The sequence below is a fragment of the Cornus florida genome, unplaced genomic scaffold, assembly GCF_030987335.1.
Source record: "Cornus florida cultivar Cherokee Brave unplaced genomic scaffold, ASM3098733v1 CherokeeBrave_3.0.0_Hap2_Chr07, whole genome shotgun sequence".
Taxonomy (NCBI): Eukaryota; Viridiplantae; Streptophyta; class Magnoliopsida; order Cornales; family Cornaceae; genus Cornus; species Cornus florida.
This window is the reverse complement of record NW_026775577.1, coordinates 1,713,009-1,738,133: the sequence shown is the minus strand read 5'-3', so window position 1 is coordinate 1,738,133 and position 25,125 is coordinate 1,713,009. Positions and strand designations below refer to the sequence as shown.

Genomic DNA, 25,125 nt, shown 5'->3' with positions numbered 1-25,125 from the left:
TTTAAGGTATCTAGGAATCACCAAATTAGATACTTGCAACGGCTCAAAAAAATTGTCATTTACACAAAACTCAGATCAATATAGGACGCTAGGAAGGTACAGACAGAAACTTCCAAACTCACGGGAAAAATGACACACACATGATGCTTCGACTGATGTCTTCTTCAACTCCGGCATCTGTTATCATAATAGTAGAGAAAGCCAAGTACTGTAGTCAAATTTAGCATTTGTAATGATTTGTGATGGTCTAAGCGTTTGATATACACCTTTTCTGAAGAAATATTCATTATATACCTCGCTGTTATCAGTAAATTACAGACTTTTACAACAGGACCCAATGATCCAAATACAACTAAGTGTAGAATGTACTGTGTTTAGGAGAAGCTTTTAGTGTATATGAGAATGTTTTTGACTTCGTAAATTTGCATCTCCTTTCTCCCTATTCCTTTTCTGTATGATCCTGAAAGTGAAGGAAATTACTCCAGTGGTAGCCATGGCATAAAATACTCTGTAAGGAACCAAGGCCAAGCCTGATAGATAGGAATAATATCCAGCAAGCAGGTAGGTGAAGCTCAGTCTTGCTTCCCACCCAAGGTTGCCCGGGAAAGGAAACAAGAAACTAAATTCGGGTTCTGAATCACAGATACCATGGAGGATGACACCAATACAAAGAATTGAATCCAAGACCGATGGAAAACTTTGACTCGTAACTTTTCTCTGCACGCATGAAGAAGGTTCTATATGAGTGCCAGCAAGAAACCAGAATGCATTAAAAGAAAACCTTACCCCTTGTAGATGTCATACCAGCATTTTACCATTATGATGCAATGCGTCAACTTTTCTATAATTTTCTATACTTGTTTTGATGGTAACTTAGATATACATATATGCGCAACTTATAAAGACGATTGATTTGTCTGGTCAAAGATCCAAGGTTATTTCGCGGGTGTTGTTCTAGATTTAACATTCCATCCAGACTTATGGGCTTTAGATAGTAACATGATCAATTTTCTTTATGTAGACGCATCCCAAAATGAGAATGCAGTACTCTCATATCAGACAGCATGGATACATCGTCTTTACCTGAAACCAAGCCACAAGCGAGGGAACAAACATGACTGCTGCCAGAAAATGTAACATCAGTAAACCATGCCAATGATGGAAGATCCCTACTTGAGTCTCACGGAAGCTTTTTGCTGAGTCTGGACTGCTAGAACAAGTCTCATGCATAGAGGAGTGCGGGTTCAATCCACCAACAAATCTGTATCCACTTTGGTCAGACCCATTATCACTTTCTCTTTTGGAATCAGATAACTCCTTAGTTAGGGCAACGCTGAAAAAAGAAGCCATTAAAGAACTGTTACTGTTAAGAATTTATATATTTAAGTTACACCCTCTCTAAAAGCTTAAGCTTTTGGAGTAGATGGTTGTTAACATGATATCAGAGCCAAAGGTTTCGAGTTCAAACCTCACCGTCACCCTAATTAAAAATTGAAAAACACATGTTGGACCAAAAGAAGGTCACACGTGAGGGGGCCATGTTGAAGGATTTATATACTTAAGTTACAACCCTCTAACAGCTTAAGCCTTTGGAGTAGATGGTTGTTAACAGTTACAAAAACAAGGAAGCACTCCAGCATCAACAGTCACATGTGACATGAAATTACAAACTTACACAACTCTCAATAGTACAAATACATCGAGAGAGGGAGCAGAGAACATTGATCTGTTTTGAGAAAAAAGAGTTTAATGTTGACTTGATTTTGTCATCTATTAGAAATGCTGGGCAGGGAACAGGTCTGTTTGTTTCTATCATTTACAAGCATCTCATTAGACTTACTCATAATTAAAATATTGAGCGTTACAAAGAGAAAAAATAATAAAAATTTGTTTCACAAAGCCAAAACACGCATTTAAACTGTCAATAAAGTATAATCTTTCATGGATTTAATACAATGAATCATGCATCCACTTTGTGACAATACTGTGAAAGTACTATTGCTTTGGACTAATACCTGGACAGTGCATTGTGACAGCACAAAGCATGAGACAAGGCCAATATGAACAGACCCAAAGCTGGATGAACAAAGCACACCAAAATAATTGCAGCCAGTGCTTTAACAAGTGATGGATGGATCCTTAAGACCCATAACACCTGTTCCATGAATGCATCGGTTCAAAGAGAACAATTCAAAATGTCAAACTTTGCTCCCTCATAAGAGGGAAAATAAGAAAGAGAACAAAATAGGGGTGGGAGCTGGGGTTCAAAGGAGTTAAGAAAATAATAATAATAAATTAATTAATTAATTAAATTATAAAATAATATCTTTTGGTGTGGTGGGGGTGGGGAATTTATTCATCAATTTTCTAACAGCAACGTACAAGTAATGTCAATAACTTATCCTAGAAGAAAATTGAACTCTTTTGTCTTAAGCTACTAATGACATCACAACTAAGAACTTACCTTAAATGATAATAAACTAGTGGAAAGATTGAGCAACCAGCGGACACATGCAACACAAAAGTTTCCTTCACATATTTTCCACCTGCAAATATTACCTGTTAGGGTCAATAAGCCTTAGGTCGGCATATTAAATAAAACAAAACTGTAGTCTGTAACTTCGTTTTAATTTCTAGCTTAGATTAGAAATTTTCAAAAGTCAGTGGTTAATTGTTACTGCTTACTCATGGTTGGAGAAGGAACTTGAAGCGAGACACGAGTAAATGTGTAATCTTTTACACCAAGGGTAAAAAGGTAATTCAACACTTTGATGTACTCACCGAATTAGGGTTTCTAAGATTTCATGATTTAATTTGAATATCAAAATAATTTTTGATATGCATAAAAGTGTTTTTGAGAACTTCCTACTCTAAATTTTCTAGTTAAAATAATAATAATAATAATAATAATAACCTAAAGTAGACTTTCATTGGTCGAGCTATTGATCGAGGGTGACTAGAGTTGTGTCGTTCAATAGACCAACTCTTTGATCAATCAATCCATGCGGAATTGCAGTTTCTATTTCTATAAAAACACTGACAATCTTATTCACTCTATACCCATGCTTTGTGTGTTTTCACTGTGTTGACATATATTATTGAGCATTGCATCTGAAGAGTTCAACATAATACTGGATTCAGTTTGCGTCAACTACATCCTGTGATTTTTCTAAGTTGGGTTTTCTACTCTCCTTTTTTTTTTTTTTTTTGTGTCCATTGGTTTACCACTATTATTGTTTATTGGATCCTTGGATGATGGATTAAGTAGATTTTAATTTTTTGTTAAGATTTGAATTTAAATTTCTTTTGAGTCAGTTTAAATTCAAAAATCTCTTAAAATTCGTTAATCCAACCGACAAAACCTATTCACCCCCCTCTACATCTAGATCACAGACCTTGCGCAACTCACTATAAAAGCTTCGGTTTTGGTCCTACGAACTTTCATTACTGATTGTCTTTCAACTGATAAGAAGGGGCACTTCAATGACATTAACCATTGTTATTGAAATACTAAACAATGGCAAAGAATTGTGGTTAGAAGGATGTCTGTAAGTCAGATTGTTGTGACCCTTTTTTTTTTTTTTTTCCTGTTCTGTATCACTGAGTTGCTAGAATCATTCATATGGCGAAAGAATTACTGACTAACAACATCTCGTTACCATTTTACACTGCAATATTCAAAGTTTTCTATACCTGACCTGCATCAATTCTATTTCCACCTTTCCACAATCCACACCAGATATCCAGTTTACAGCCTAGGTCACCTAGCCCACACACACAATCCAAATTACAGCCAAACCACTCACCATCTATCAGACTATCACCATTCTCCAGTTGATTTGAAGGCTCAATACCCTTTCAAAACATCTTCGGAAATACTAAACATCACAAATTTAGGTGTAGCTGTTTGCATATTGTATCCGAAAGCCTTCCAGCAGATCTACTGTCTACACTCACAATAGAACCCTAGATAAGGCCCCAACAGCGTTGGTGCCAGACACTATGTGAAGTATAATTTTAAATCCCAATTGAGACCATAAAAGATGTAATATTCAGAATATGATAGTTTAAGATCTCATGTATGCGCCTAAAATGATATTTATTATCTTTCTCCAAGAAAAGCAATACAATTTATTTCAATCACCAAAGTCAGTAAGAAACTATTTGTCAATATTGAATACCTGGAAGGATTTCAGAGAACAGGTTTGAGAGTGATTCATAATTCTTTTTTTAAAAAAAAACTTTTGCCAAAAGATATAATCTAGTCTCATTAAAAAAAAAAAATGGAAATTCTTACAGATTAGATCATTAAAGTAACTAAATGACTTGTAGAGGAAAAAACACAAACCTTTTCTTGATGAAAATATGAATGCTGGAAGCCACGTAGAAGAAAAAATGGGAAATCAGAATCAGAATGATTACAGACCCATTTGCAAATAAATAGCAAATGGTTGACAAGGTGATAAAGCTTACAAATGGAGGGAACGGCTGAGACATTAGAAAGGAAAGGAATAAGGCAATCATAATGGGTACAATGGAAAGTAATAGAAATGGCAATGGCACTCTAATATTTGATTCCACAGCTGACAGCATTGAGGGTATGGGCTGGTCAAACTCTCGCGCACGTGCTTGCCGCATCAAAGCAAAAAAGATAACAGCAATGGAGAAACCGACAATCTGTGTGAAAGCAGTCTCGTATAAGCTAAAAATCACATAATCATATCCAAGATGGTACATAAGATACTGCCGCATTGAATAAGCTAAAAACAAATAATCATTACTATGCATAATAACAACTAAGTCGGGAAAAAAAATAATAAAATAAAATAAAATAATAATAATAATAATAATAATAATAAAATCTCAGTTAAACCATAAAACCAGACATAGTAAAAAGTAATAACTATATGAAAGAATGAGTAAATAAAAATACAGAAACCTGGTTTTATCTACATTATCATGAATAACTTGATGCATGGATGTACATGTACAAAAAGGAAGCTCATGCATCCACGCATTTTAAATAAACTGGGATTAAGAAGTTTGTAGCTATTCATTACTGTGATTTACATTCAGAAAATATCAGGTGCATCTTCTCTTTCACTTGTGGACTGCGGGAGGCCTCACAATTATGGAGGGCAATTGAGGGTGCGTCTGGAAACAAAATCAAGTTTGAATGGCTTCGAATGGCGCCACTTGAGCTCTATAAGAATTTTGGTTGAGGATGAAAAGTTTTCTTGATAAATATAAGTTTTGTATTAGAAAACTATTTTAGGAGAACAGAACCAAACCAGGCCTCATTCTTCCTTCTTGTCTTTTGCACAAACACAATATGCTAATGGTGGCCATTTCATCTTCTTGCATAAACAGTAAAAGTATACTTCTTAAACATAAGTATGCTAATATTAAAGGGCATCAACTTTTCATGAGGACTCTTATACGAGTCGTACCAAAGCACGAATTTTTACTAAATATGTTATTGAGTTTCCCAAGAATTATTCAAACATTTATTAATTCAAGAAAAAAAAAAAAAAAAACATGGGAAATAATACGACAAAAAGGAAATGCATGCATCAAGATCTTAAATTATAATCTATAAATTCAAAAGTGTGATGCTATCCACAGTGTTCTACATAACGATCAGAGTAGGAAAATGTAAAACTGGAAAGCCAGATGCAGCAATCAAATCAGGGCTGTTGAATTTTGTCACCTGAGAAGAGTATGAAAGCAAAAATCTGCTTGCAGCGATGGTGGCCGGGACTGCAATCCTGGTTCTATATGAACAACGTGGGTCAACCTGTGGAAGAATGCAAAATCAAAGCCTTTAATCACTATATGTTGGATATATTAACTCTAAAAGTTGCAAATAGTCACTGCTGATCTCATGCCAACATTGACAAGAAACTTATTTAAAGGTTTGGTGACTACCAGCAATAAAACAGTGGTCCTCTCAGATCCTTGAATTGAACTCCAAAGGGCTGGTGAAGAATCCACCACAATTGTCTTAGAATACAAATTGGGGAATATATGAAATCCGGAGGTAGTATCCCAAACAAGTGCAACAGGTGGAAAACAGTGCAGCTTGCAAAATCCTACATTGGAAGGAGGTAGATTAGCATAAAATAGAAAGGGAAAAAAAATCAGAAGAAGAATTATGATAATGAACAAATTCAAAGAAACTTAAATTAAATCAGTTCAAATAAGCACCTTTGGTCAAGCTACCAAATATTAACCCTAAAGTTTATGACAAGATGAGCAAACACTGAAAGGAAGGCATACAACACTTGCCATATTACTACCCTGTAATAGTGAATGTTCTGATCTAATGGAAACTTACCAATCACTAATCAAACTCCACTTTAAAAACCTGACAAATGGTGGGAACAACACCATCATAAACTTTAGAAACAATCTGCCAACTGTGGTAAAGGAGATCTACTTAGAATGCATCTTTAGCACCATCCCCATTCTCCATTACCAAGAATTTCGTTCGAAATTATAAATCAAAAAGAAAAGTGAGAATTTAATTATGAAGTTAATTTCAACAAGGACTTCATTAAAGATTAATATGGATCTCAAATTATTTACAAAATAAATAAATAACATACAAAAAATAGAAGGTAACAAATGAAAGCTAACCTAAAACAGAGAAGAAAACGCAGATAAGAGACGAAATTTTATGGACCGACTATAGTTATGTCGTAACATCTTCCTTTTTACCTAGAAACTCCAGAATCTATTATCAATATGACGATGATGATAAATTATCATCATCGTCATCTTTGCCTTTATCCCATAAAACTCAAAATCTTTTATGTTCTCATTAAATAATCCAAAACTTCACTATTCAGGGAGGGGGGAGAAAAAAAGAAAAAAAAAAAAGGGATATGATATAAATAAAAGAAAGTTCTGGTAAGCTTGACTAAATTTCTAGAATGAAGTAAACAATATGCAGGTTGGATCGCCAATTGCCAAGGTACTGGAAATTTATAGCACCTCCAGGCGAGAACCTAGTATGCAATCTCATAATCATCAACTATTCTCCAAACACGCAAGATCACACATTACCATATGAAGGACATATACAGTGTAATAAATATGAGATACTAGGTTGACTATAGAAGGAAAGACTGAGATATAAGTTGATAGTTGACAATAAAAATTGAATGAAGAAATCCTTACGGCTATTTTCTGGGTCATCAGCTACTTCGACTGGAATCTCAGACCTTATTTTTCCACAGCCTGTATTTTCCAGAGACAATTTAACAGGGAAAAGGCCCAAGCTAATAGTGAAAGAAAGATTGAAAGCAAGAGGATGATCCTCCTTCAATACCATGTCCTGTATAATGTTCGAGTCGCGCAACAGTAAAAGTCAGCCATGTTGACTGTTTAAACTAATTAATACAGATAGCATCCCAAACTTCTTAACTTTACGAATTCCAGAAAGTAAAACAGCGGCTTTATGAAACTACTAACCTTTTGAGAATAAGTAGAGAGAAACAGCAATAGAGGAGAGATCTCTTTCTTCCCTTCTTCTGGATTAAGGAACTGCCCAATTGCCATGGAAGCTGCCAGTTGAGGTCTGCCTGAAACGGTCTGGGCACCAGAAAATGACTATATGTACAAATTTAATTTAAAGGAGTTCAAGGTAATAAGCTTATTTATCACATTCAAATAAGAAGAGGAAAAGTAGAATAAAATAGTAACCAACCCCAAGTTTAAATTAATACGACCCATTATATCAATCTGTTTGAAATTCATGGCGATAATGACCAATACAAGCTGAAACAGTCCGTTAGGACACCAACCCGTTAGTGTAAGACCATAAAGGATATAACCCGAAATTTGACCAAATTTTCCAGCTTCATTTTCACAATTTTAGGTTCCAAACCCTCAAAAGCACGCTGTAGTTTTAGTTCTACCACCCAACACTAATAACTTGGAAATTTTCACGTAATTTTCAAATATTTTTCATTTTCATTTTCATTTTTCAATTTTAGATTCATTTAGCTCAAATCTTACCTAATATTTTATTATTTAATCTTAGATCTTAAGAGATTGCTGGTGAATCAATATTCCATCAAGATTTAAAATATAGTTATTTTTCCTTGAATTTGTAAACTATAATTGCAAGTCGTATATTGTAAGCTTGATAATACTTTTTTTATTATTTTGTAATAAAATTTAGCTTAAGAACGGAAGAACACTCTGTAATCTATAACAAATAGCATAAGAACAGACTAACAAATATAACGTAAAAAGAAGACAGAACAGAAAATGGAATATCACATACACTTAAATATAAACCCTCATGGCCATGGCACACGCTGGGTTCAGTCAAATAGATCAAGGGTTGCAGTCTTCTATTGAAAAATGATGCGACTGACCAACCAATATTTCCATAAGAAATTCTTCTCAAGGAAATGCATGCAAATACTTCAGGCAAATTGCTTTTCAAAAAAATACTTCAGGCAAATTTTGTTATGAATCTTTCTTTTATTAAATTGACACCGTTACAAACAGACATCAGCACAAGGAACTTAGAATATCATATATTACCACATTATGGAGTGAACATCACCATATCTTATATGTAACAAGATAGACCATAAATACTGTTAGTATGACAAATAATATCAATGCATACCACTGGGGCACTGAAATCTTAAAAAATTTCCTTTCTTTGCTACCATATCAAGATCATAAGTTGCAGTCAGAGTCTTGATATATAATTACATTGGTTACAAAGTCTGATAAAACCAATAGAAACTGAAAGAGTTCCAACACTATGGATCTCAATACGTTGGAAGATGTTCTCAAAACATACCTGAGATTTAACCAAATGTAATTTCCAAATGATTAAGAAACGGAAGAGTTTTTATCAATATTAATATTACCCATACCCCACAAAAAAAATAAAAAGTAAAAGATAACCAATGATAAATAAATAAGTGAATAATGAAATTGAGGTTCTAGTCAAAGTTCCCTTTTCAAAAGATTCAAATATCCCCCAACAACCAAGGTTTATAGCCTTCATCATGTTGAAACATTCAAGAACATCAGTGTTCTCTAGGCAACTCCAACCGCACATAACCTTTCTATATGAAAGATTGCCTTTACATTGTGTGGAGCCATAAAAATAAAAAAATGTCGACACAATCAAACTTCGGAAACTCATGAATATTCCAGAGTGTTGGAGGCCATCATATCTTATCTTTATAAGTTAAAGCCAATAATCCATTGCCTTCAACAATCATGGAAATAGGAAGGTAGCCAAAAATAATGATTTTCATTATATATTCAAGGTTAGAAAGGTGCAGCAAACAATAAATTCAGACACAAATATAAAGGAGTAAAAGAAATTTTTTTTTTTAAAAAAAAAGAAGAAAGAAAGAAAAGAAAAGGCAAGCAAGAGTAACATCGATGCAAATTTGTTCTTTCTGAAAGAAAAAAAAGGCATTCAAAAGGCATAAGTTTCTCCATTTCTTCTTCCTCTGCAAGGCATTTCCATTATAAATATTAAATTGATAGCACATGTTACCAACACATTGATTGGCAAATGCATTGCTTAATTCTGAACTATGCTAAAAAGAAATTTACATTGGTGAACTCGTGAGACCAATCCATATACAGATAGACATATATAGAGAAGAAGAAAAAAAGGGAAACAATACCAGATTAGGGGCAACTGAGATGGTCAAGAATCTGAAACCACGCATTTCCTCAGGACTCAACCAAAATACAGCAGAAGGCGCTTGTTCAGTCTGATGACCTGGTTCAATCTGCAACACAAACAACATATTCAGAGTTTGTTGATCAAATCATCTATAAAATCTGCTACTCCAAACAGGCTCAGGTGGCAACAATATCATCCTCCACTTTATGAACACTTCTTATAAGGAGTCAGGATCAAATGGAGAAGAGAACAATGCATAAAGTGATAAAATCAAAATGTACAAGAATGCAAGTAAAAACAATGTCCTGACCACAGCATCTAATCACCTGTTTCGGAGCTGGTCCGGACGGAATATGCACCATCTTTGATGTCAGTTCCACAATCCTTCTACTAACAGGCAAGTCTGAAGCGGATATTTCCCTTTCAGGCCAAAGATGAAGTCTAACACCAGAACATGGGGCAAGATTTGTGACAAATACAAAGTGGCTTTTTCCATTTGACCCCTAAATAATTCAATGAAACTATGAGTTTTACTATTATAGCTTGGTATAAAAGACAGAAGTAAAAGTATTAAGGTAAAAAGCACCGATGCACAAGAAACCAACCAACAACAAAAAGACTGTTTCCCAACTACAGCACAAAATAACAACCCTTGGATCTTTATTAATTCTGCTGCAATGGAAGCCACAGAAGCATGGTTTCTAAATCCTTGAACTTAAATGAAATTTCAGGAATATATAATCCATTAACAACAGTTACATTTATTGTGAATCTATGTGTATAATTTAGTCTAAGACAATTCAGAAAATTAATCTCCCAGACTGACCAAGTTTAAGCAAACACTGCAGTTTAAAACCACGCCCGAAAGCATGAATCGTGAAAAGAGGACAGAAAGAAAATCATCACATCCAAGCATCTAACCGTAAGAATAAGATTAAAAATGAACAAAATAAGATGCTGTTATCCTAAACCGTGGACAGGGAACATCAGTAAAGCTACCAGTTTATGAATATCCAACCACCGCCTCCTCCCATCCATTGCTAAAATAGTGACAGTGGCTTCCTCAATGAATAGGTCCATTCCAAGGCCATCATCGCTCCAATGAACATTACTGGGACAACCAAACAAAGATTGCAATTGAGATCCTGCAAACATCATATGTCAAAGTTAGGCAACATATATACATACATACATACATATACCATACTCAATAAAAGCATGCATAATTTATTAAAGTTCCGTAAGATTTGTGTGAGCCTAAAAAAAGTTCCGTAAGACTTGTGTGAGCCAAATAATTTTAGGCCATTTAAGAAATATATTTTGACCTCTAATTTTATTACAAACTGACCAGCATATGTATTTCTGTTACGACAAACTCATCAGACCAAGAACAAATCACGAAACACAACAAAAAGTAAACATGCCACACAAAGAACACAAAGATTTAGCGTGGTTCAACACAAGTTGTGTCTACGTCCATGGTGAAGATCCAGCAAAAGACTTCACTATGCAAAAATCAAGAAATTACAAGTTTCAGTCCCCAAACCCTAGCTTTCACTCTCACACTCTATTCTGCAATTTCCAGTGCCTCGCTCTGATCCCACTCCAAATGCTAAGCATCCTAATATACCGGGCTACAAGAGAGTACTAAATAGGGTCCACAATCCTCAAGCGGAAAATGGGTCAAAAATTTTCATCGGGTCTTCAGCAATAAATTGATTAAATGTTCTGAGTATCCAAACCACAAAACTGGACAGTCAATTTGTGGTAAGGCGTGGGGTTACTAGGGGTGGTTGGACCACAAAATTGAACTGGACAGTTCTCATGGACTCAATTTGTGGTAAGGCATAATAAAAGGATGGGATTGTTGTAATGTTATCGATTTTCCCTATTTTCTATTTTCGGGAATTTATTTGATTTTTCTGGATTATTTTAATCTTTACCTCGTTTTGCATGCCACGTGAGCCCCGAGGGGCGCTTTGGTCATTCATCGAGCCGAGGATCTTGGAAATTTATTTTTTATCAACTTAAAGTCAATTAGAAGTTACGGAATCATTTTTAGAATTTTTGGGAAGTCAGGGCGATTTCCAAACTAGGGAACTTCTCCCAGTTTTCTCATTTTAAGTGAGTGGCATTATAGTCATTTCACATGCATATACATATATGTGTAACTATATATTAGAAAGATATTTTATGGGATTCAAATGAAAGGAATTGTTGAAGTGAGGGACAAGATGGTAAAATGACCAAAAGTTGATTCCACTCAAAGCTTGACAAGTGGCACATTTAGAACTATGGAATGAATTACAAAAAAAATCAACTAATTTCTCTTCCTCTTCATTTGGACGAAAATCCCTCTCTCTCTTTAGTTTTCTTCCTCCTCTCTCTATATATCTATACATCTATATACACGTCTCCATTGTTGCAAACCTTGATTTGAAGGGTTAGAGTGAGATTTTGGAGGTGACCAAGAAAGGGAAAGTTGGAGAGCTTGGAGAGGTCTTCCATTTGGCACCCATATTGCTAGGGCTTAGAAGGGTTTCGAAATTTGGGGCTTGCTAAGGCCTTGTTTGGTTTGCTATCTTGAGGTAGGGAAAGTTTAAATTATGAGTCCTATGGTTTTAGTGAGCTTCTATGTATATTCTTACTTGAAATCTTGTTGTTGTGTAGCATGCTTAGTTTTGTAGAGACTTGGGTTGTGGTGTTCAAGCATGATATACGGTTGATTTATGTGGTTTGAAATGTGGCTAATGTGTTTTTATGCTAATTGTGCATAATATGCTAATTTCTATGTTGAAATGTGGAAATATAATTTGTATGATTGTCTTATGTTTTGTATATCATGTATAATGATGTTGATTTAAATTCATGAGTAGTATTTTGATGATTAATAGCATTAATTTCATGTATTTTTCATGGGGAGATTGGGCTTGTGAAATTGAAGTCATGACGATGGGAATGAAGGATGAGGAGGGAATTGATGTTGTGGTGTAAGTTGGGTTGAGAACTGAGATGATGGTTGTGAAAGATTTGATAAGATTTGGGTTGGAAGGAAAGAGGAGGGCAATTGCATCTTATGTGTTGAAATGATTTATGAATTTATTGAATTTAATGTTTGAAGTTATGGTTGACATTCCCATGACCCCTTCTTCTTATTCTCCTCTTCTTTGGTTGTGGTTTACGGGATTATTAGGAATGTAATTTAAGCTTCTTCTACTGAGCTGTTGAACTCACCCTATTCTTATCAACATTTTTTAGGAAATTTGGAGATTAGCTGGTGAATTATATGCATTCATGGATATTGATGTAGTTAGGATTTCATTTTATTTATATTAAAGTTATGTAATTTCGGCCATGGAAGCCTCATTTTCTGTATTTAATCCTTTAGAAACTGTATAAAAAAGGGATTTGTATAATTCGATTTTTAAACGATGTATTGGACACGTATTTAGTTTAATGGAAGGCACGGGAATTTAATTATGTTTTACACACTTCGAATGCATGCATTGGAATAGGTTTAGACTTTAAATAAAGTCATCAAGGGACCAAGGGAGTACCCATATGCACAAATGCTTAGTTTTAGGCTTTTCTAGGCTATTTTCAGGGTTCTGGACTTCTGGAACCGGTTCAGCCCTTGTGGAACCGGTTCAAAGGTGTTTTTGGTTCGCATTGTGACATTCTGCCCATGTGGAACCGGTACCAAGATTTGGGAACCGGTTCCAGCCCTCCAATGTACATTTTTGCCTTGACAGTGTATCAGCTTTGACCGCCTGACTTCGTTTGGTCATAACTTCTTCATTCCAAACCCAAATAAGGTCATTCTTGCGTCCATCTTCAAGGATTTTTAGTTAGCTTTCCAATGAGACTAACCTCATCCTCAAATTCCATTCATGTTGAGAGTTATGGTTGTTTTAATGAAACAGTGTCGGGATTTCTCTTGAACCGGGTAAGGGGGAATCACATCCAACGACCGTAGAACCTCTTCAAATGTCACGGAACGACTAGAATGATTGTTTTCAACTTTATTTGACTAGTTTGAAGCCAGGTTACCCTCACATATTGTAAAATGAACATTTTACCCCTAGTGTGTCCTCGAGTTCGAATAAGGACCCGGTTAGTGATTCGGACCCTGAGTTCGGGTCGTTACAATTGTTTTGTAAATTTGATTACTCTGGGGGACACAGAGCAAGTTTCTGATCTGATAAATGGCACGGAAATATTACATTGGGAGAATCCCATCCAAAATTATGTAGGATTACAGTAGACAAAGATGCATCAATAGCATATTACATTTTACAAGATACCAATGGTGCAGCTTGGAATGGTGGATATAAGAAAGCAGCAGCCTCTTGGAAGGCTAAGGAAATAGTGGACTTGTTAGAAGCTTCCAATGGAGTAGTTAACCTGAGAGGAGACAACGAGGATGAATAGGGTGCTTTAAAGTCTAGTAGACTAGAGGTAAAATCACATTTTGAAGTATTTTCTATACCTCTATAGTCCCTTTGCTTGAAAAGGCAAAAGGACAACTGAAGTTACTTCCAATATGGTGCATCTCATTTAATGTAGTTAACAGTTTAAAGAAAGATTCTCACAATCATTATCTAAGCAAGGAGAGGACTCTTTGACCAAACTAGTTTTGCTTGTCTATAGAGCGAGGAGAATTAATCTCCTAATTCATTGTAGACAAACTGAGGATGCTTGCTCTTTTATCATTGGACAGTTTGGAGTGACTTGGATGTTCCCTAGAACAGTGTCACCTTAAACATAGTTAAATAGATGGAATCACTTCGAGGAAAAAGAAATTTTTTAAAAAGACCCTTTCTATTCAACATGGTGTGTTTGAGGGAAACAAGTCACAATCTTTTGAAGGAGCAGAGAGTGAGACACTGATTCATAAGCTGAAAAGCAAGTGTTATGTTAGGTATTTGGCAAATGAAAGAAAGTGAGAAGTCTACCTTGACTTCTTTGGAGTTTATAGGAAATTGCCAGACAGAGGTGTCCGGCAATTTCATACTCGACCATACATGGATTGCACCTCTCTTGGCATTTTGTAGCGATATTTACCTACAGTTGCAAATAATACTTGCCTCCTGCCCTGTCAGAAGGAACTACCTCCTGATGGTTGACCTCGCCTAACAAAATTTAACTTCCATCCCAAAGTAAAGTAATATTAAAATAAATAATAATAATAATCAAACCCTTTTTTAATGGGTTAACCCAACTCATATCACGAAGGGCCTTGTGGCCCAATGGTATCTCCTCTACCTTCCAAAGTGGATGGTGAGGGTTGAGTCTCCAAAGGAGCAAAGTGGGTGTACGTGAATTTTTTTGCCAATGAAAACAAATAAATAAATAAACTCATATACATTCTATATGCAAAAACCCTAATCACAGTTACTCCCTACTCTCCGCTGCCACCACCACCGCCTCTCTCTCTCTCTCTCTCTCTCTCCCTCCCTCCCTCCCTCCCTCCGCTTCCCCCTCTCTTCTTCTTTCTATATTGGAGTTTATATTAAACATACTTTTGTAGCATCAAATCTGGGTATCTTTGCCCGAAACAGAGGCTTCATCAACAATTCTCTATCATCCCTGCATCAATACCACCACCAACCTTGGTTCGTTTTGCCATCATCCATGTCTCCTTCAAATGCAGCCCTTTGTTATCTTCTCTTACAGTAAGTCTCTCCATTCCACAATTCACGATCCTCTTTCTTGAGAGTCAAACAAATTGATTGAAAGTTCTATTAGAACGTCTGTTTCTAGCCAAATCTGGTACCATAGAGGGAGAGAGAGGGCAAATGGACGGTAAGAATGAAAACTAGGGTTCTGGTGTGTAACTTAAGTTCTACCCAGGTTATCCAGTTAAAAAGGGGTCTAATCCATTTTTTTAATTTAGGACATGTGTTTAATTGCACATCACTATCTTAAGAAACCTCCTCCTAACAGGGCCGGAGGGAAGTATTGTCCTTTACTTTATCAAAAAAAAAAAAAAAAAAAACCATTATCCTCTAAGTCCAACCAATTACATTACATAAATAATACCCTCTAGGCCCCAAGAAGGATGACATTTAAGGGTGTGATTTCTATAAGATCTTGAAACTTGAAAGTCAGTGGTGACCACTCAGATCCTATGATGACTGCATCCTAAGATCTTTAAATGATGAAGGATCCTAGGATGATTCAAAAAAATTCAAAGTTTTTAGATCTAAATGCCAAGAGACCATTACAATCACTTCTTAAGCAAGTTGCGTTTGAAATTAGAAAATAGATTTGACGGACATGGAGTAGGGTGTGGGTGTATTATAGTTTTGTTAATAAATAAAGAGTGGACATTGATGATACCAGCTACGTCTCTGCTATCCAGAATAGGGCTATCCAGAATAGGACGATGTGATGACTGCTGAGATGATTGTGATTGCCTTAACCAGTTAAAACTCTGAGGCAATCTGCTATGAAGCATTTTTGTGAATATTGCAAGTCTTTTTCGTGGATCAGAAAATGGTTGACCTGTTTCAGAATCTACTAAATTAAGAAGAGTGTGTGACACCTGAAATAAGGATACAGAATTTTAGAACCATCTATAGTAGCATTTGACATAAGCTGAGGAGAAATTTTACTCACTTGAACAACTAGTTGATTACACCACAAAATAACTTGATGCTCCATTGACAACCACACATTCTTCATGCTTGTACTACTGATCATAAATCCATGGGTAGGAGGCACAATACCATCAAGGGATTCTAACTTTGAACGTACCTAAGATCAGAAAACAAATGAGTTGACAGCTCCCACATATTCAAGTTACACAGAAAGCATGCAACAAAAAATAGTATGACAAGAAATGTTCAAATGTGCCAAATTCCAAAATGAATTGTGTTTATGTAAACTTCAAATTTCCAGGATGATACTAAAAGAACTTTGAATTGATATGGATGAACATAAAGCAAAGGATTCGACACACACCCACCAAGTCAATTGACACGTGAAAATGTTGATAGCATTAAAGGGTATTCTGAATCTCTGATCATAAGATTTTTATTTTTGTTCTTTACGTTTTCATCTTTTGTATGAAAGAAATTAATTTTCTCCATTGTCTGTCTTCCTCTTCAACCTCTCGCGACGTACTTTCTTCAACTACTGCATTTTCACATGGTATCGAAGAAATTTTAGTCCTGTTGGATCTCTTGAACCTTCATGATCATCTTTAAGTTCACTATGATTTAAAGGCAAACTTACTGATGTCATTTGATATCAACTTAATTCCTATTTTAGTTCCATGAACTCAATCAATTTATTTTGACAAACCAACCAGGAAGGTCTCTGCCACATATTTTAGCTGATGTAATAGAGTGTAGAAGGATTCCACTTAAGTTCTGAGGACAGGATAAGAGTCACCTCTCTTTCTGATAGTGTAAATTTCAGACAAAACAGAGATTTTGGTGCACTTCAGTCAACCATTTTTTTTTCATGAATATGATAGTCAACTTTTAGATGCTTCCAGCCAATAACGAATTTATTGTAATGTGCAAGAAGCTACATCAGCTCTTATACAGAAAAATTACTCCATATCCGGATTTCACATATTCTGTAAGCAGATAAAATATAAATATTGGAGTTAACCAAATGGAAGCAAAACTGCTTTTAAAATGCACTATTCACATATATAATACGAAAATTTAGAATGTTTTAAGTATCATTCCCAGATCTCCTCTTGGAAATGATCTTGACTAGCTCAGACCAAAATGGTACAGTGCTCATAATAAATGTACAACATAGAATGATGCATCAAATCTTCAGCTCCTTTGTGTATAATATAGCTTTAGTGTGTTAAAATTAAACACATGAAGTACCTATTATGATTACAACAGATTTTGCCTAATTAAATTAAACAAGCAGCCTAAAGAGTCTGTTACGATTATGACAGAGTAAGATGCAAAAGGAACGCCTACCTGGTAATCATTAGTACCACCAGAAATGGAGATAACAACAACAGGAGAGAGTAGAGGATCAGACACATAATGTCCAGTTCGAGAGGGTTGTACCTCATAACCCTTTCTCCATTCCTGATTTACATGTGAATAATAATGACCCAGTGATGGCTGCAATGCCACAGGAGGTGATCTGAACAAATAAAGCGATTCTCACTAATAATAATGCATGATATTTGAAAACCACGATGAAACCACTGAATAAATCACAAAGCTCACTGGTGTGGTGTTGAAAGCGTAAGAACAGTTTCAACTGCTGACTTCCTTAAATGAGGATGGAGAATGGCAGCTCTAGCAACAAAACCGCCCATGGAGTGACCAACCAATATCACACTTTTTGGAAGATTCCTGTAGATGGCAGCACCTTCTTTTACTCGAACTTCATGAGACTCTTTATATTGATCTAAAATCTACATTGATGGGCGCATGGAAACAAATCATGTAAGTAAAAAGATGTGAACTTTGAAAAAAAAAAAATCCATGCAACAAAACAAGCAAACTTTAAAATGCTTGAGTTTCAAGAAAAGTTAAAGAATCATAGAGAAGATTATTTTTGGAGAATATGAGAGAAAAATCAACCAAGATATGTCATGTGCCAATAAGAGATATTGTGTAGATTTAAGTCTAAGCTGCAAAAACTTAATAGGAGAATTTACATTTGTTTTAAAACCAATGGGTATTATTCCAGATGGTACGAGACTCCTCCACAAAGGGGAGGCTGAGTGTTCGAGCCTTGCTATGGGCAATATTGTGGTTGTGTGCACATTTATTTTAACTTTCAGGAAAAAATAATAATAATAATAAGTACTATGTCAATAGCAAACAACACGCAATGTTCAACATAAGTTTTAAAATAATAATAATAAGATCCACTGAGATATTTATATAAAATAAACAAAATCCAATGAAAGACAAAACCCAACCACCAATCCAGAACAATCCAGATAAAATTAAAACCTACTCAAATCAAAATGACAAAACTGATATCTTGTAGATGGCATATACTATAGATTTTGTATGTTCTTTGACTGTCTGATCATCTAATATGATTTTGAATGACAAAATTAAAGTATCAATATGATAATTGACCGTATCTAAAGATTAAATTGCATTCTTAAGTACCCAAAGCATCCTTTTGCACATAAAATTCCACACCAAATCATTTTGAAAACTCATGTTCAGCAGTGTGAATTCAAATGTTACTTAGCACAAGAATCCAATGCACTTCATTCCAAACAATAGCATAATATTCCAACCTACAAATGCTACTTCATTTCAGGCAATTCATACAAATTGATAAAAGCAATACCCTGTGAATGGCATGTACTACATATTCTGTTTGTTCCTCGACAATCCGACCATCCATTGCAGAATGTTCATCTTCAAGATCCACAGCAAACCAGTCTAGCATGCAACTGTATTGTTTGGGTAATGGTAGGCTCGCCATGTCAAAATTTACTCCACCCTCTTCAAAAGTTAATGAAGCTTCTAGGTAAAATTTCTCTTCAAGTGGGCCTCTTCCATATGCCCGATCAGATTCTGCTGCTAAGGATCGTACCTGTGAGAAGGGCAAAAGTACAAGAAGAATGATAAGGGCAAAAGTACCAGAAGAATGATAAGGGCACACATTTTGAATATTAACAAGATCCACAATGCGGTACAAAAATGTATCAAGCATCATACAATTATGTACTATTACCATGTATATTACATAGTTATGAGAGTGTCTATATAGGTATAATTATAATATCACCGCATATTACCATCTATATCTAATTTGTATCAATAGGATATGCATTAAGTTACCAGTACGTGTAACATAATTTTTTTTTTTATGTTTTCATTTAAAATACAATTTATCAAATTTAGGGAACAAAAAATTAACCCACACCAAAACATGTCTATTCGTTTTTGAATCAAATCCAGCACATTTAGATTGTGAAAAGATAATTGAACCACAATTCCTTACTGCCTTACATATCAAACAAAATAGATTAACTGGTTGAGTGATATTAATTTAACCCTGTTTGGATGCCCAGGAAAATTCACTATTACAAGAATCCTACCTGCCCTATATGAATAAATGTACTCTAAGCCAACAACTATATCCCAGAAAAACCAACCTTACCGGCTTCTTTACCAACCTAATTAGTATTTTTAATAATAATTAAATGATGCTGAACTTTCCAATCAGGATAGGCTTGGGCACTCAAATTTATTCTACTAATTATGGACAACTTTACCAGGGATTGCCAAAATATATATATTCATGTTGTGTGTTCTTTGTTAACAATACAATTTTAGTAGACAAAACTAAATTAAGAAAAAATTTACTTACTTATATGGAGAAATATTGTAAACCCATATGGAAAAATTGTTCCGTGAGGATTTTGTAAAGTTAAAAGTCTATCTTAATTTGTGTTCATTCAGTGATTTATATGGTCTATCTTAATTTTAGTAGACACTGTTCTAGGGAAATAAACAGCATGTGGCTTGCTTATTTTGTTGCCTGTTGGCAGACAAAAGGGGTTGACTAAATAGGAAATCAGAACCATGTGGAGAGCAACCACACTTTGCCTATTTTGGTTTATATGGAAGGAGAGAAACAGGAGATATTTGACAAAGTGGAGATACAGGGTCACAAAACAAGCCATGTTTATTTCCATAATTTTTGGGTTTCAAAAGGACATTCTGTCTGTCCATGCCTCTGTAAATTTCCTAGAGATATAAGTAGGTACCCCAGGAAACAAACCTGAGTTCATTTCTTTCTGTTTTCTTTGCTTTAATGCTCATTTCATTTAGACAATAAATAAATAAATGAAGACAATGTTCAACAGATAGATAGAATCTCTTTCTTTATAGCAGCTGAGTAGAATAAATCCTTTGGCAGGGTTTCTACATCTAAAAGAAGCCACCAATATATGCATCAATGAGAGACTATTTCATGTTACTTGAAGAACTCCCCCTCCACCAAAAATCTTTTATCACAAGACTTTCTTCCTTAGAAACATATAAGATTATATGCACAAATTAAAGGTGGAGAGTTGGATGGTGGATAAAATGTATTTTTCTGCCATTTAAGATTATTTAGCATCCAAATCAGAACATCATATCTCTCAATTCTCAAATATCCACACCATAAATATACTCTATAACTGTGATACAGAAGAAGTTTGGTTGGATTTTCAAAAAATACTAGGATTCTATAGATGTAGAACTTCCTGTTGTCTTCAATGTGCCAATAATAATATATAATACTTTCCATTACTTCGGTGAGATACTTTGATTGCAAATTTTCGTGTGTACAACTAAGGATTAGCTGTTTCTTAATTAGGGGCATAATTGCAGCTTTCCTTATTTATGTTTTCCTTATTTTGTGCTATTGAGTGGTATATATTCCCACCCTATACTTCCTTTCATTTGTGAAAAATAAAGGGAAAAATAGATTTTAATGACCAAATCTAAATAAAATTGTTTTAAAGTGACCTAAAAGTCAAGAAAAGATACCAAATTTAAAACTTGAATACTAAAAAGTGACTTTTCAAGGATAATTTTGTCAAACAACTTAGTTGTTCACATAAAAAAATTAAAAAAATAAAAAAATGAAATAATTTCTGAGGGCCAAATTACCCTCCAAATATCTCCCCCAATCCTCTCTCTACTCCAAACATTCACTCATCTCCATCCTCCTCCTCTAAGGCACCTTTCTTTCTCTCTCTCAAATGGAGAAACACCCAAACACCATCATAACCCCTTCATCTCCAACACCAACAAACTTCGTTCAAGCAGACACTAAAACTTTGTAGAAGCTTACCCTACTCTCTTTATACCCTAATCAATGAGTTATAGAACAGACAGTAAAAAGGAACCACTAAAAGTGTGAAAGGGTAGATTTGCTTTTAATCAATGGAGTTTTATTATATGAATTAAATAGGTTTGTCCAGTTTTATGCAATGACTGATCTAATTATACCCGTTGATTATATGACTTAAATAGCTATGCATTACCCAAAACAAAAACAAAAACAAAACGAAAAAAATCCATTCTTGAGGGTTTTAGAGAGATTATACCCTTTTACACTGTCAATACATCATAAAACTCTATCATAACCCCAATCATTGATTATACCCTTTCACACTATCAAGAGAGAAAGTGTTGTGATATGAGGCTTGTAAACTTAGCCTATTCAAGTCATTTGCAACATTACAGTTTTATAACCTTTCTTTCTTTTTTCTTTTTTCTTTTTATTTTTAAAGGCAAGAATATTAGATTAGAAGTTAGACGTGCGAAGGCTCAAAACTGGGTTCTCAAGGACAACGGGGAGCAACCCAACCACTGGGCTACGAAGGCATTCGCCAGTTTTATACCTTTTAACAGTTTCAAAGTATGACATTGAATATAAACATTTAAATAGTCTTGTAAAACTTTTTTTTATATGACTGTGTGAAAGGATTAATTTGTTCAATTAGAAAATAATTTATTGAAGGATATTTGCGTAATAAATCATCATATGATCACTTAGTAACATTTAAGTTTTAGATTTGGTGACCATCCATCTTTTCTTGACTTTGTGGTCACCTAAAGCAATTTTGTTTAAATTTGGTCACCTAAATCTAATTTTCCCAAAAATAAAAGGCTATTAATCTTCTCTTCTAAGATTGATTTCTCAGTTAGCTTGTATTTCAACACAAATGTTTATAACTAAAGCCAAGCTGAAATACTGTGTGCAGCACTGAAGTTTGCAAAATAAATACCAATAAGGTTTGAGAATAAATAAGTTGAGACTTGCCTGTTTATAGCTACCAGCATTGCCAGGAATGAAAAGAACAGGAACACCACTAAGCTTCTTAAGGTGCTCATTAAAATCAATCTTCCTCCATCCTTCATGGTACAAATATAGCCCATACTTTGTCGATGATGCATTTTCAGGTGAGGAGACTCGGATGTATGTAGGATACATGTATGTCATGGAACAACCATTTGAAATTGGTTTTATCAAAGCATACAAAGCAGCAAGAACAATCCATATAGAAAAAATAACCAGAGCCACTACTCTAAATTTCGCTCTGAACTCGCGTGATGATGAACTAACTTTTACTCCAACTCCCAAGTCACTTTGCAAATCATTCAGTGCCCGTGGAAAGATACGTCCTTCAATGACAGGCAAATAATTAGAAATGAAGCTTGAATCAAGGAAATCCTTTTAGCAACAATATGAATTTCTACCCAAAATAAAACCAGTTACCACTAAAATCAACTTGTTCAAGAAGAAAACATTACCACAGAATAAGCACCACATATAATATAAATGAGAGAGAGAGAGAGTGAGAAGAATCAGTAATAAGCATGATCAGTATTTAGTTGACAAAAGCCAAACCACTAGGGTCAAGTGAACCGTGACAGCAACAACATGGCAATAGCACAATATTCAACACAACATACTCCAAATAATATCAATTCTCTGCAAGAAATTACAGCATTTTAAGGTATTGTGAATAGTTATGGGCTTTAGAAATAATCCTATTCATACTCTTATAGAAGAAGAGGGCGAGTCTTGGTGCAACAATAAGGTCGCTCCATTGTGACCAAGGTCACGGGTCCGAAGTGCCTCTCTGCATGCGGAGGTAAGGCTGCATACATTTATGCCTCCCCAGACCCGCAATGGTGGGAATCTGGCGCATTGAGTTTACCATTTTTATACTCTTATAGAAGATCCGTTAGTCTCTCCACATATGAAACATATTCTAGTCCTTGTATCCCTCTAGTCCTTGCATGCACAATATTTACAAGTTTTATAAGGATTTGTTACTCTATTAGCTAGAAATGGAATTGATCGAACTTGGAATATGGTATCATGCCCTGCTGATTCCAATGTGGACTTTGAGTTCCAGTGATAATTTTGTGAAGAAACCCTAGATGTTTCCAAGGGTTTTAGGTTCAAATCAGACCAAATTGCACAAGCTGAGTAATGTACAAGCAAGATAGAACCAAAATCACGGAGAATTAAGAGGGGTCGTAGTATGATAATCTGAGCAAACGCAGATCTAACTAACTGACCTTGGAGCTGTTTTCTGTGAACTTGAAATCTGTTCAGCAAGAGAGCAGCAAACGTCAGAGCATCCTGAGAGAGAGTAGTGAGAGAAAGTACTCGTAACATTGGCCTGCGTCCTCGCTGGCGATCCATCGATACTTGCCGGACGTGATGTCGCCAGTGGTGGTTGCAGCTGAGATCAGGTGGCTTCAGTAGCAAAAGATGGAGGTGACGGTGTTAACAAGTGTCCCATATTTGCCCACTGTGTGTGAGAGAGATGGCCGGTGGCTGTTTCAGTAGGTAATGATTTCTGTTGTGCAGTTTGGTTTTCCTTTTGTAGAGAGAGAAACTGGTAGAAAACAGGGAAGAGAGAGAAAGGGAGGATTTCGTGTGAAAGTAGAAAATTACTGGACTGTAAAGTTCTACAGTTCCAGAATTGTACAGCATTGTACAATAAGAAAATAAAATGACATTTTTGGAGTTGGAACCAACGCTTGAATGGACTTTAATCCGAATTTGAGGTGGATCTTCGAAAAATACCATCATATTTATTTCTTTAGGTCAACACAAACAAGTCTGAAATGGTATTTTTAAGTTCATTTATTAAGCTACTTCGATATAAAAAAGTCAAACCGAAACATATGAGACGGTAAGAGCTTGAGATTATGTTAAAAAAGTCAAAATGAAATGATTTTTTTAAGTTCATTTATTAGGCTATTCTATTTATAAACAAACAAGTCTGACCTAAAATATTATTTTTAAGTTCATTTATTAAGTCATTTCAATACAAATATGTTAAATGAAATGGAATAATATTTCCAAGCTCATTTATACTAGTATCATTTTATTACCAATAAGTTAAGCAAGGGCTCCTGCCTCCTGGCATTCTGCCAATAAGTTAAAATTTATTTTTTATAAAGTTTCTCTAAAATCTTTCGATCATTTCATTCTTATTCTTCTCCTCTCTTTTTTTTTTAAATAAAAAATAAAAAAATTCAAAATATTTGCATTACCTTTTTTCAATCAAACTTTTACCGATTGTTTTTTTTTTTTTCTTTTAAAATTTCTCATACTTTTTTCTTTCTATTTTCTTCTCTGTTTTTTTTTCACTTTTTACAATTATTGTAATTAAACAACTGTAAGAATTTTTTTTTATAGAAAATCAGTATAATGTAAATTCCATTTTTTAAAATAATTCAAACATTTTTTTTTTATGAAATATTGTGCAACAAGTTAGCTACGGAAACATGTTTTTGTTTTGGCATAAATTACACCACCAAAAAAATATATTACAATGTGTGTTTCATATGAAATCGAAAATGTAAAATACAATTTATTGCCAAAAATACTCTTAGTGGACATATTTTATGTTTCCGAATTTATTTTCATCAATTGTTTTAAAAATTATTAAATAATATATGAATTTT

General features: G+C 34.8%; 1 protein-coding gene across 1 annotated transcript; it reads right to left on the bottom strand.

The window, feature by feature from the left end:
• Positions 1 to 24,041, bottom strand: LOC132315691 (uncharacterized). The gene is made up of 19 exons (XM_059814039.1): positions 23,725 to 24,041; positions 22,457 to 22,818; positions 18,977 to 19,225; positions 17,887 to 18,077; positions 17,629 to 17,800; positions 16,298 to 16,435; positions 16,019 to 16,223; positions 10,676 to 10,821; positions 10,003 to 10,179; positions 9,675 to 9,782; positions 7,477 to 7,596; positions 7,183 to 7,339; positions 5,929 to 6,092; positions 5,711 to 5,797; positions 4,349 to 4,677; positions 2,465 to 2,546; positions 2,016 to 2,155; positions 1,084 to 1,333; positions 1 to 717 (listed from the first exon to the last, which is right to left on the bottom strand). The coding sequence occupies exons 1-19, from the start codon at positions 23,849 to 23,851 to the stop codon at positions 388 to 390; spliced, it is 3,534 nt and encodes a 1,177-aa protein (XP_059670022.1). The 5' UTR covers positions 23,852 to 24,041; the 3' UTR covers positions 1 to 387.
• Between the last annotated feature and the right edge of the window lie 1,084 nt (positions 24,042 to 25,125).